At 53.2% G+C, this 12026-nt stretch overlaps 5 protein-coding genes across 5 annotated transcripts; 2 read left to right on the top strand and 3 right to left on the bottom strand.

Annotated features, from left to right (window-relative positions):
- Positions 1-221: 221 nt before the first annotated feature.
- H310_12356 (hypothetical protein) lies at positions 222-752 on the bottom strand (the record flags this gene model as incomplete). Its single annotated transcript, XM_008879379.1, has 1 exon — positions 222-752. One exon carries the CDS (start codon positions 750-752, stop codon positions 222-224), a length of 531 nt encoding a protein of 176 aa, XP_008877601.1.
- Positions 753-2101: 1349 nt separating this feature from the next.
- Positions 2102-3834, bottom strand: H310_12355 (hypothetical protein). Its single transcript, XM_008879378.1, has 3 exons — positions 3203-3834; positions 3064-3156; positions 2102-2798 (listed from the first exon to the last, which is right to left on the bottom strand). The coding sequence occupies exons 1-3, from the start codon at positions 3800-3802 to the stop codon at positions 2130-2132; spliced, it is 1362 nt and encodes a 453-aa protein (XP_008877600.1). The 5' UTR covers positions 3803-3834; the 3' UTR covers positions 2102-2129.
- A 927-nt stretch (positions 3835-4761) lies between these two features.
- On the top strand, positions 4762-5989 carry H310_12354 (hypothetical protein). Its single transcript, XM_008879377.1, has 3 exons — positions 4762-5093; positions 5142-5288; positions 5337-5989. The coding sequence occupies exons 1-3, from the start codon at positions 4788-4790 to the stop codon at positions 5889-5891; spliced, it is 1008 nt and encodes a 335-aa protein (XP_008877599.1). The 5' UTR covers positions 4762-4787; the 3' UTR covers positions 5892-5989.
- A 1784-nt stretch (positions 5990-7773) lies between these two features.
- On the top strand, positions 7774-9164 carry H310_12353 (hypothetical protein). Its single transcript, XM_008879376.1, has 6 exons — positions 7774-7847; positions 7897-7953; positions 7998-8237; positions 8292-8474; positions 8520-8785; positions 8832-9164. The coding sequence occupies exons 1-6, from the start codon at positions 7800-7802 to the stop codon at positions 8974-8976; spliced, it is 939 nt and encodes a 312-aa protein (XP_008877598.1). The 5' UTR covers positions 7774-7799; the 3' UTR covers positions 8977-9164.
- On the bottom strand, positions 8989-10117 carry H310_12352 (hypothetical protein). The gene is made up of 3 exons (XM_008879375.1): positions 9959-10117; positions 9722-9907; positions 8989-9667 (listed from the first exon to the last, which is right to left on the bottom strand). The coding sequence occupies exons 1-3, from the start codon at positions 10085-10087 to the stop codon at positions 9044-9046; spliced, it is 939 nt and encodes a 312-aa protein (XP_008877597.1). The 5' UTR covers positions 10088-10117; the 3' UTR covers positions 8989-9043.
- Between the last annotated feature and the right edge of the window lie 1909 nt (positions 10118-12026).

The raw sequence follows: 12026 nt of genomic DNA, 5'->3' as shown, positions 1-12026 counted from the left end.
CGAGCAATGCCGACGTGCTTGGGGGGAGAAGGAGGCGCCTGTCCTCGGCAAGCTACGTGTGCCAGTAATTGAAAAATAACCATTCATTCGAGACAAGATCCACTCCATGGTAAACAGAGGGTGAAGGGGCCCTTGTACAGCTGCCAGCGCGAGCTTGGAATAATCATAGGAGCGAGCTCAGACGAATGAAGAATCTTCTTTCAGTGACGACAGACGGCGTCTTACAGAATGGGAAACCTGTCGCGGGAAGGCGCGTTGATGTTGCTTGAGCAGCTCCACGCGAACGACGAAGAATCGGTCGCGTGGACGCTGTAAGTTGCAAGGCACTCGAGGATGGCCGAGTCAATAGGGTCCAGCATGCGCACGTAGTTGGCCGGCTCCTTGAACGACGAATTCACGTGCTGGATCGGCTCCAAGTCGACATTGTGTTGCAAGCAAAAGCCCCCAAATCTGGCATGGGACGAGCACTGGGGGGTTTGGCAGTACCGCCCGCCGCCGTGCCGAACACATCTTTGGTTTTTGTGGGCTTGTCTGCTGCACCCCTCGACGGAACAGTATCGTTTCCTTGCGATGCCGCCGTGCCTTAAGCAATGGCCCCCTCCACACGCGTGCGTGATACACCCGGGGGTCTCGCACACCTTCTTGCCACCGTGGCGAACACACAGCTGCCGGGCGTACACTTGGTTGTTGCAGAGGGCGACAGTGCATTGGCTTCGGTTGCAGTGGAAGGAGCATTTGATCGAGTCGGCCATGGGGGGCTTTGTGCATCCGTTAAACGAGCAACGGGCGGCGTGGGAATGAGGGCTTGCTAGGAAGGCGTTGGTGATCATGATGAGAATTCAAATGTGAATCGACCATGTTGAGTGTCCATGATGGGCAGTGCGAAAGTTGCTGTGACCAGCTGGGCGAGGTGCCCGAGATCGAGGCGCGACTCCCTTGGACGTGACGACGGTCTGGGCTGATTTGGAAAACGATATGGATGCAGCATGCCTTAGATCCCTCTCTTGTTGAACCCACTACATGACAATTGCGCCGCCGAGGACAAACCCATGGATGTGAGGAATGTTCCATCTGGACAAGAGCAAGTTCTGCATTGAGTTGATTCGTCCCACTCGTGCTATCGCCTTCATTTGCACCAGTGGGGGGGGCGAGCAGTGCACGTCGCCTGTGTAGTTACCAATGCAATTCAGCTTGCCTGTCACGAAGGCGACTCCTCCGCCCTCGTGCGTCCCCCCCTAGCCTCGGCTCTACAATCCTTTGGACTCTTTCTGAATCCGCGTCCGCGTATAGCCTGCGCTTTGACGGGTTGACGGACCCAGGAACTGAGCTTTTGGGGTTGCCAAGGAGCGCTAGGTGCTATTCACCTGGCCTCGGCCATTGTTACCCCGTGCATGCTAAAAAGGTAAATTTCAAACCCGTCTGGGAGTTGCTACAGCTACTGCCGATGCTACTTTGGCGTCCCCAGCGGCTCACACAATGCATCGTCGTTAGTGATACTTGCCCGTAGGCTGCATCAGGCTAGGCCACAGCGGAGGCGGCTGTGAATCGACGCCCCGGACACGATGTTCAATCGGTATGTCGGTGGCCGACACGTTGGCCACTTCGCCGCGACTCTGTGGGCGGTTGAACGTATAGCTCCATGAGCCACCACCAGCTTTTGCAACAGTGCCTCGTGAAAGCCATACTGTTTCGTGTAAGCTGCCGGACACAAGGCGCAAGCTGGGGAAGGAATCCGCCGCCTTCCCATGCAAGACCCATCAGCCGTCGTTGTGAGCTATCTTCGAGATCCAGGCTGCACAACTCTCCGAAACTCGGCGGCTTCGATCGTCACCACCGCCGAGTCGACCACAGAATGGTGGAATGTTTCACAAACTGAGGAGATCCTGTTCCACTGTTTCGCGCAACCTTCCTGGAATCCACGAAGAACGTTCGGACTTTGTCCTCGCAGGGCGCCCGTTGGAACATCGGAGCATGACCAGCTATCCCCGCCGAGTGGACCACACACAGAATTGCTGCAGCGCTGGAGGCACCTGCACGAAGCGGGTTTTCGTTTCGCGACCTGCCAAGTCCTTCAACTGCATGTAGGCCCCGCTAAGAAAAGTTGAAGCATCCAACCAGTTGGCTATATATTATGCGGTGGTTTTCTGCTTTTTTGCCTTGCGATTCGCATGGCCCGTGGCGCGGACGTGTTTGAAAAGACCGTTGCGACTGGTGAACGACTCGTTGCACACTCCACACGCGTGAACGGCGACCTTCTTGCAGGTTGGTACCGGGACTTCGGCTGCCTTGGCCTTGAGCGCGAGCTCGTTGTAATGCTGGCGCTTGTTGAATCGCTCCTTCTTTCCGATTTCGTCATCTTCCTGGCATAAAAAGCACTTGGCTGACACGTCTGCCGCCAAGCATTCGTTGCAGAGCAAGAGCGGGACCCCGCACGGCACAGGGCACCGCTTCCGCCCCCGATATTTGTCCCATGGCTTTCGGCATGCGACGCACTTGCCGACGATCTCGCCCTCGGCCTCGGCTTCCTTCTTCTCGTCTTCCACCGCTCCATGCGCGAACCGCTTGTCGAACGTGTAGTTTTTTCCGATCCAGTGGCCCCCGCCCTCCTTTGCGTACTCGGTCAGGTAGTTGTGGATTCCGCCCTTGAGCTGGAACACGCGATCATGGCCGAGACTTCGAAAGAGCGCCGACGCGCGCTCGCACCGAATGCCGCCCGTGCAGTACATGAGCACCTGCTTGTCCTTGAGTTTCTCGATGTTTTCTTTCGCCCATGCCGGGAACTCTGTGCTGACTCGCATCTACGCCATGGAAATTTGCGTCAGAGTCATTTCTTGGTTGTTTTATTTTCGGGTTTTTTCGCATTGTATCCACGCCAACTCGACAAGTGAAAACACAGTTGATGGTGCAATTCATGCGAAAATTGCCCATAAATATCAACACTTGGGGGGAAATGATACTGTTGGAGGCGACATGCAGTGAGAAACACGGGGAATTCGGGAAATATGGACACGAATGGATGACGAAAACTGAGGAGAGTGATACAAAACTACGAGGAGAAATTACCTTGGGATCGATATATTCTGCTCCCGTCGCTGGCGCAAATCGCCCAATATCAGCTTCGTAGCTGTTGCGAATGTCGATGACGACCGTGTTGTCCTGGCATGCACCATCAAGCGATGTTCATGACAGTTGATGGGCGTACCTCGAGCAGCTTCTTGTGGTAATCCTTGGGCTCCAAATGCACGCCGCCCTTGTTGACGCTTGGGGCGTTGTCCACACCCAAGCCGTAGTTGACGAGCTCGGTGACGGCAAACACCTTGAGCTTTGGGAATGCTTGGCCTTCGGGCAGGTTGTCCGTGATCTTGAAGTCGTCTTGGTTGTTCATGTGGGCAAAGTATCCGTTGTCTCTCTCTCGCATTGCGTCTGTGAATGCACGGATCCCATCGTACGGACCGGTCAGAGTCCCATTGAAGCCTTCTCGAGACACTCGGAGACGACCGGTCACCCCAAGCGAGTTTAGGAGGTCTTCTGCCCAATGCAGCGTTTCTTTGTGACGCACAGGTGTCCACGCAGGCTCCACATATGCGTAGAAGAGCAGCAGAGACATCCCAGACTTGTCGACCACCTCGTCCTTGTGGTCGGGTTTTGTCGAGAGCTGCTTGAGCTTGCGCTCGTACTTTTCAACCTTCATGCGGAGCGACAGCATGTCTTCCGCATCGTCGTTCGCTTCTGCCGAGTGGAGCTTGCGCAGTGCCTTGTCCAGCTTGCGCTGGTACTTTTCCATAGGCGGTGCTGCCGCCATGGCCGAGTTGGTAAATGCCGCTCTGGGTGGCCTTCCGGATAATTGATTGGTTGGAAGACACAACCGGAACGGTACTTTATCGTATAACGCGTTTTTATTGCCAACATACTTTATACTCCTTCCACGTGGTTTATACTCCTGCAACTTTTTCTGGCGCTTGAGCGCTGGCGCCGTCACACTTATTGAGACAGCATATTCCCCTAGTAGATTGAATCGTTTGCGCACAAGTTATGCAATCCCCACGTGCGGTGTATGTGCCGTGTCAGTGAATGTAGTGCCCGCCGTACATTGAATTCCCTGCTTGTTTGCTTCTGGAATGCTACTGATTCACGAACACCCTTCGAAAAGCCACGCTACAGTACATCGTGCCCTGTCGTCCTCCAGACTTGTCCATTGAAGTCATGCATAGCTCGTTGTCAAATTTCATTCGACTCATCAAACTTGACTACTTGATGTCGAATCCAAGCAACTATGCCAACCAAAGCCCAATTTCGTGACGATGGGTATGTTCGTTTGCTTTGAAATCGATAAGTATGTGTGTGAGTAGACGCTCTACGAACTGAGCCGAACGAACTGGTCGATATGGGGCCGAAGAATGTACTGTGAGTCCCAGACATAGCCGGCACGGCATCTTCCTGAAATGGACGCAGCATATAATGTATTTGCGTTTGACTTGCACAGGAGGTAGAATAATTAATTTCAATAAAGATCATGTTTTAGAGGTGACTGGCGTTTTGGGGGGAAATTGAAACTTGAGATGACGTTGGCCGCATGATGGGATGTTTGCAACCTCGGAGGATAAAAACGAAGGGTTATATTCCCAAGATTACGTTAAATGTGAAATACCGTATCGATTCAACGTTTTAACCCATTGATGGACAGCAAAACACGTCGAATCCTTCGGATTGGATGATATCGACCAATCATCGCTCTTGAAAATCACCTGGTCTTGAGCTGGGGACGTGTCAAGCTGGCGACAGCAGTGATGAGTTCGTCCGGTTTGAAGGAGTCGCCGCTGGCGCTGCCACCGAAGGCCGCCCCCGCGGCAAACGAGAAGGATGTCTTGACCAACTTTTTCCTCGCCGCGACCGCGGCGTCCTTGGCATCGGTGATTACCAACCCGCTGGAAGTCGTCAAAACCCGCATGCAACTGCAAAATGAACTCGTGGATTCTTCCGGCCGCGCCGTCACACGCGTGTACAAGAATCCGTTCCAGTCACTCGCTCTGATTGCTCGCACGGAAGGCATCCGCGGGCTTCAGAGTGGGCTCAACATGACCATCATGTACCAAGTACGTCCACGAACAAACATCCGACAATTCACAAACTGAATTGTTTAGTTTATGATTGCGGGTACGCGCTTTGGTTTGTACGAGCCGGCGAAGCGCGCCTTGGGCGTCGAAAAGGGTCAGCCTGGCTACCTGATCAAGAACTACTTGGCTGGGATGGCTTCTGGAGCGGTCTCGTCCTTTACAGGCAACCCGTTTGTACGACCTGTCCATCCGCCTCGGCGTTTCCCTCACCAGTGCCTCTAGTACCTTGTGCGAGCTCGTCTTCAAGCGTCCAACAGCGGCGCTGTCACTCGTGGCCGCCATGTGTACACGTCTGCCTTCCAGGGCTTCAAAGCAGTGTATCAATCGGACGGGTTGAGTGGGTTCTTCCGCGGCATTGGCGGCGCCATCCCCCGCGTGAGCTTTGGGTCTGCCACGCAGCTGAGCAGCTACGAGTTTTTCAAGGACATGCTGCTGGCGCGACCTTACTTGGGCTACCAGTTCCAAGACAAGACGGTGTATTTGCACTTAGGGGCGTCGGTGCTGGCCGGGTTTTTCTGCGTCACCGCCATGAACCCGTTCGACGTAATCAGTGTGCGCCTGTACAACCAGCCGCTGGACCCGCAGACCGGGAAAGGATTGCTGTACACCGGACCGATCGACTGCGCGAGGAAGACGTTGATGACGGAAGGCATTCGCGGTGCTTTCAAGGGCTGGACCGTCCAGTACATTCGGTTGGGGCCCCATACTGTGTTTACCTTTTTGTTTTGGGAGCAGCTCAAGCTCGCATACGACCGCGTGATGCACCCCCACGAGTGAATTTACCAAATAAACTGTCGTGAGTGACGTGACCGACTGAGTCGAGCGCACACGTCGCAGAAATCACAGCCTTGGCCACGGTTTCCCCCTCTTGTGCGCATTGAGTTTACAGGCGAACCCTCCCACCGGCGCCGTCGGAGTGTTGGGATTGTGCCGCAACTAGTGTTTCTTTGGCTGGTTCAAGTAAAGTCCCAGTCTGGCCACCGCATACATGCTGAGATCGACACCCCGCCTCGGAGCCTCTGCATCCAGGAAAATGCTTGTTTTCGATGCACGACAGGCGTGCGATGGCTCGGGTAGGGCAATACAGCATGACTTGGCGCGCATCCAAGAACGCAACCACGCCTCGCAGAAACGGCATGGCCTTGCCACTGCGTAGTACTTCAGAATGGAAAAACTAGGGCGGGCACCTAAAGTCGCGAGCGAACCATGACAGTTTGTGAGTCCACACAGCTCAAGCTTTGTGTGAATTTGATCTCGTCGAAACCTTTTCGACTCGGTCGCCTTCCTTCGCGAATGCTGGTACTGCCGGAAGAACCTCGACCGACCTTGGCGTTCTCGTACACCAATGCACTTTGCGATCGATCGGTCAGCCACAATGCGCGCAGCGACGTGCGAGCTCCTGGCCCGTTGGTTTGTTCGCAACGCGTGCTGTACCCTGGTGTGGTCGTTGTGGGCTCGGGACAGTGTGCTGCACTCTAATCTGCAAGCAATGAACCGCCTGGTTCTTGCAGTTTCCAAGTTGCTCGACATCACCAGTTTGAACAAAGGCCATGCATTCATTTAGACTTTGCAATTCATGTCGCCTTCGCCTCAGACTTGCCCGCCCCCGCCCCACGAAGTGCTCAACCGATACGCCCCCATGAACCCCATCACGAAATGCTGCTTCCTCCGCAGCCAATGCAGTGCCCACCTGCACAAGTCAAGTGTGTCGTCCAACATCTTTGCGTCCGCCACGGAGGCAACGTGGTGTGCGCGATCCCAATGTGCACCACTCATGAAGGAGAGATTGCTTGAAGCTTGGAGGCTTTTCGCGCGGAAGATGCTTTCTTGTTGACTGGTGCGGCAAACGAGCCCATCAAATGTGCATGCGCCACAGCGGCGGACGGGATTACAACTCTACCACAACATGTCCCATGCTCGACTTCGCGGGTATTGCTGGTTCTTCGTCGAAGTTCTCGAGCCCATCAAACATTCGTGCCCGCCGTCGCTGGACGGGAAGGGCTAGTTCAAGTATCGCTTTGACCACTCTTGAGTGGCTTGTGACGTACAGCATGGACGATGGCAGCGGCGACACCGAAAAAGCTCTGCTTCTGCATCATGGAGCCTCACACGACTGAACCAAACCTCGCTGTTTCTGTTATACCCTCTCCATTCAAAACGAATGTGCAGAAGTGTGCCACATATTTCGGTCGAGCGGTTGCACACCTTGGCCGGCGTTTAAATGTACCAAGTGCGGCGTAGGCACCAGCACCATAACACCAACGGGGCCAAGTTGAACTTCATGCTGGTGGGCATCAAGCCACAGCGGCTGACGCTTCACCGTCTATCCTGTGGCAGTGTGGCCAGGCCCATGCGAACAAGGACGTTGCTTCGACTGCCGCGATCACACATTTTGTACGCCACGCACCAACGACGAAGGCGCTGTCGTGGCTTTACTTGACCGGCAAGAGAGCATCGATTCTGCTGGGGCGGCTTTGGAGCACGCAGTACGTAGTATTACTATATACTAATCAATGTACTAATGAGACGTATATGAATTGTTGGCACTTTCAACCTTCTCGTTTGACCTTGTTTAAAGCATGTCTATTGGCCAGATTCTTTGAAATACGCAAAATGATTCGCCATAATCATACATTTTGAACCAATCATCTCCAAATACGCTCCGACAGCTCAATTGGAGTGCCGATGCACCGTCGGTCCTTTGCCACGAGGGCAGCCGCCGTCATCGATGAGGTTGGGACAATGTCCAACACACGCTTGTTACGACGAAGCAAACATGTAGGAGCTCAAAGGTGTAATCGATAAGCTTCGAAGCATGGGTTCGGAAGGCGCGGCAGTGGTACGCAATCCTCGTCGTCGCCACCATCACTGATGCCGTTGCAGCTAATCACTCCATCGCACGTGGCCAAGCTGGCGGAAACGACGCCACCTGCAAAGCTGTACCAAATGGGCCAAGCCATCTTTGAGAACTCGACCGGCAATGTCATGCAGTCCGTCTTGTTGTGGCAAGCAGCAGCGGCGAAAGGACACTTGAATGCCAAGTACAGTTATGCCCAATGCCTGAAACAAGGCAAAGGCGACCTGAAGCCAGATCCCGTTGCCGCAACTACGCACTTCCGACAGGTACGTCGACACTGTTGAACCCCGCAACGATTCATTACGGCTCTGCGAGTGCAGCTCTTCGAAGCTAACCATGCGTGGGGGACGTACGGGTATGCAGAAGCCCTGAACCGTGGAGAAGGCACGAAACCGAATAAATCCAAGGCGTTCGAGCTGTATCTAGCATGTGCCAAGGCGGACTTGCCGCCAGCTTACATGGCTGTGGCCAACATGTATGCTTCGGGGGAAGGAGTGGCCAAGGTATGGGGACTACACAGAGTTCACCAGGTCACGACCGCCTTGTAGAATCCTACGGAGGCATTCAATTGGTACCACAAAGCCGCGGAGAAGGGCGACGCCCATGCCAAGTCGATTCTCGGGGACTGGTACTTTAACGGGGTCCACCACGTCGCGCAGAACATCCCGTTGGGCTTGTCGTTGCGCCAAGAAGCCGCGATGGCAGGCGTCCCGAATGCGCTGTTCAACATGGGGTGCTTGTATCGGGTTGGGGACCACGTCGAGAAAGATGAAGCTGTGGCGTACCAGCTCTTTCAAAAGGCTGCGACGAAAGGGTACACTGTCGTGTGGATGGACGGCCCGCTAACTCTGCTATTGTAGCCACGGAATGGCCATGTTTAATGTCGCGCTCATGTTGCATGACGGCATCGGCGTCGCCGAGAACAAAGACGCGGCCAAAAAGTGGCTCGAAGCATTAGCTCCCCACGACATCCAAGCCAAAGAGCTGTTGAGGACCATGGCGTAATCCACGATGACATTTCGTAAACACAAATGGCGATCGCATTTCGATTAGCAAGGACGCGGGATGTAACTTAAATATATCGAGATGCGGGGCAATCGATTACGGCAGCGGCGTGGAACTGGATGGGTTTGGCCGGCGGGCTGAGCAGATGCAGATCGTCGTCATGCAGCATCTTGCCAATCGTTTCCATGTGCTTACGGACTTGGGCTTCGAAGTTGAGCGTAGCTGACGGAAGCACGGGGCTTGGCACGAACAAGTTCATCTTCACGGGGGCCGTCGGCCGTGGTGGAGCCACTTGCACGATGTCTGGCATGGCACTCGTTGCTGACACCCATGAACACGTCGACGGCAGTGGGCTCGCGACCGACGACGAGATAGACAAACGCTGCTGGATGGGGAAGTACTGGTGGGGCAATTCGCTGTCAAGGGACGCGTTCGACGTCAACGAGCTCTGCGACAGAATGGACGAGCGGCTTGTCATGATGTTGCTCCCGTTCGTGAACACGCGCCGAACAGGCGGTTGAAATGACGCCTCGGACGATGTTCCGTCGACGCGGGGTCGTGGCACGTACAAAATGGATCCTCGGATTTGCGGTCCCAAATGGCGCTCCTTGATCTTGAACAGGTTCAACAAGGTCAGCTCCATCGTTGGCGTGATCTCCTTTTTACACAGTTCAGCGAAGAAGACATTCAACTATAAGCAGAGAGCATGAGCATCCACGATCGAAAGCGCATGAACACAATGCACCTGCTTCTCGCGCTTCTTGAGACGATCCTCGTCCAACTCGGCGACAAACGGATAGCGCCGCGGAAAGGAAGCATTGATGGCTTTCTTCTCCGCGGACGTGAGGTTGCTGTAAAACGCGTAGAATCGACTGAACCGCAGAGCACGCTCGAATGCTTGACCGTTGTACTGCACCACCGTGCGGTAGAGCTACAAACCACTGGTGAGAGAGCGCAACAACAGCAGCGAATGCGATCGTACCACAACTTTGCTGTGTGTGTTGGGGTCCTCGCCGTCTTCATGCCCGATGAGCTGGACGCGGAAGAATGTCGCAGTCGTCTGTGGACCGGCCACGAAGGACGATGCCGTCTCTGTTGTCGGCGACTCCATAGCTTCCTTCGGTGTATCTCGTGGGTTGAACCACGCTGCTTATGAGTAACGGTTGGCTCAATTCGACGAGGTATAGGAAACAACCAATCAAATGTCGTTCATGCATCTTTTTAGCCAATCCAAATGATACATTGTTTAATTTGAACCAATTAAAAGTGGCCATTTGGTACTGAAGCCGCAACTGAATTTCCTTTCCAAAACTTGGGTCATGATGATGATGGGCCGCCCTCAAGTTTTTCCTGGTCAAGTGACCAGGTTTTGACAGAGTGAATGTCTAATGTGTGGGTTGAACCCCATGCTTTAGAAGTTTTATGATAAAACGAAAACCGTTTCGAGATACATCCGAGTTGCTCAAATGGAACTCGAAGCTGTGCTTCATCGGTGATAGTTCATGGACGGACTGCGTCAACCGACGTCTCCGTCCATCGGCTGACAGAAGAAAGCGTGGCCGCTGTGCTAGTCCCGTTCGCTCGGTTGTGGCTGGCAAGTCCTGCAGGTCGTCGTCTACTGTGACCTGAGGGAGTACAGGGATGGGTTTGGACAACTTGCGTCGTGCCATGGTTACTAGCCCAGCAGCGAAGCGCCTCTGTTGCAACATAAACACTTCGCCTCAACGAACTCCATTTGGTAGTTCGTATCTTTGGGCAAAGGCGGAGGAAGAAATCCGTAGTCCGTTCTCGACTAGGATTGACCCGCCATCTTCGAATTTCACCACAACACTGCTCCAGGTGCGAGGTCCAAGGTATCCCCCGTGCCACCTATCCAGTCCTGACTGTGTCCATCGCCAAGGTCATCTTACGCAACCAAACTATTCCTTGGCATCGATTAAATATTGGTCGGCATTGGTTCGAAGAACTTGTCCATCGCATCAGAATGCAGGAATTGCAGGGCTTCTCAGTCGTACAACATGGAATCAATGGTCGGGGGAGGAAAGGGGGCGAAGCAGCTGTAGTTGGGGGCGATGGCGTGCCGCCGCGGATGTGGAGGACGGTGCGGGCACACCCCCATTCGATCGCGTTGCGAACAGAATGGCTTAAGTTTCGTTAGGAGGGAAGCGTCAAGGAGCTCGGGATATGCGCAAATGGGGCGGTAATTCCACGTGAAGCGGGAAGAATACGAGCTGCGGGTTGCTCGTTGAACTGAGCCAGCAAAGGTGCCACTGGATCCAACCTACGCTATGAATCCGACAACTTGGTTTACGTCGACGCGAGCTCGTAGCACGTTCCGGCCCCTTTTCACATGGGACGTGATTCGACACCTTTAGCCGTTCGTGTCCCATATTGCAATCGCTACGAGCGCGAGGGCAGGGACGCCACATTCGGACGGTGTGCCACACCTTGTTTGTGCACGCGTTAAAAAAAAAGTGGCAGGCTCTAAAAATGAAGCTCAACACAACCTTTGTCACTGCACTTTTCTGCTTGCAACATGGCGAGTCTTCCAGAGACTTCAGTTTAATAGGTAAAGGTTCTATGACTATATTTATTTAATACTGATAATGATAACCTTGTAATATATGTCATTCGTATTAAAAAAAACACCACGAAATTTCAATAATTCCTTAATAGCAATGTATATACAATGTAGATTATAATTCCAAGGTGAATTAAATCGAATAATCCATATTCTTCATTTAATTGTACAGGTTCATAAACCACATCACAATTCATTATAATATGCTTCTAAATAACCGCTTAAAGGAAAATCTTTACGTAAAGGATGACATTCAAAACCATAATCGGTTAAAAATTCTACGTAAAACTGGTAGTTCACACCTTTTTTGGAGACATTTTTGATGTGCAGGACTTCAATACTTTTTTAGACGTTCAAGTTTTTGTAAAAATAGTTGATTAATTATACCGTATTTGGCGTATTCCTGCACCCCCGAAAATGTTGGCCAAAATGCCATATGGTAGGTGCAGAACAACGACAAAAGTCAGTT

This window comes from Aphanomyces invadans (genome assembly GCF_000520115.1).
Source record: "Aphanomyces invadans strain NJM9701 unplaced genomic scaffold supercont1.38, whole genome shotgun sequence".
In the NCBI taxonomy this organism is placed as follows: Eukaryota; Oomycota; class Saprolegniomycetes; order Saprolegniales; family Verrucalvaceae; genus Aphanomyces; species Aphanomyces invadans.
The sequence above is the reverse complement of the archived record's forward strand: the minus strand, read 5'-3'. Positions and strand labels throughout refer to the sequence as shown.

Bases quoted from the DNA above. Each gene is read 5' to 3' on its own strand.
- H310_12355 (XM_008879378.1), bottom strand. From the start codon at position 3,802: ATGGCGGCAGCACCGCCTATGGAAAAGTACCAGCGCAAGCTGGACAAG. The intron at 3,157-3,202 runs GTACGCCCATCA...GGTGCATGCCAG, and splicing joins ACCACAAGAAGCTGCTCGAG to GACAACACGGTCGTCATCGA. The intron at 2,799-3,063 runs GTAATTTCTCCT...TCCATGGCGTAG, and splicing joins CAGAATATATCGATCCCAAG to ATGCGAGTCAGCACAGAGTT.
- H310_12354 (XM_008879377.1), top strand. From the start codon at position 4,788: ATGAGTTCGTCCGGTTTGAAGGAGTCGCCGCTGGCGCTGCCACCGAAG. The intron at 5,094-5,141 runs GTACGTCCACGA...TGAATTGTTTAG, and splicing joins ACATGACCATCATGTACCAA to TTTATGATTGCGGGTACGCG. The intron at 5,289-5,336 runs GTACGACCTGTC...CAGTGCCTCTAG, and splicing joins CCTTTACAGGCAACCCGTTT to TACCTTGTGCGAGCTCGTCT.
- H310_12353 (XM_008879376.1), top strand. From the start codon at position 7,800: ATGCACCGTCGGTCCTTTGCCACGAGGGCAGCCGCCGTCATCGATGAG. The intron at 8,475-8,519 runs GTATGGGGACTA...ACCGCCTTGTAG, and splicing joins CGGGGGAAGGAGTGGCCAAG to AATCCTACGGAGGCATTCAA. The intron at 8,786-8,831 runs GTACACTGTCGT...CTGCTATTGTAG, and splicing joins CAAAAGGCTGCGACGAAAGG to CCACGGAATGGCCATGTTTA.
- H310_12352 (XM_008879375.1), bottom strand. From the start codon at position 10,087: ATGGAGTCGCCGACAACAGAGACGGCATCGTCCTTCGTGGCCGGTCCA. The intron at 9,908-9,958 runs GTACGATCGCAT...AGTGGTTTGTAG, and splicing joins ACACACACAGCAAAGTTGTG to CTCTACCGCACGGTGGTGCA. The intron at 9,668-9,721 runs GTGCATTGTGTT...CTCTGCTTATAG, and splicing joins TCAAGAAGCGCGAGAAGCAG to TTGAATGTCTTCTTCGCTGA.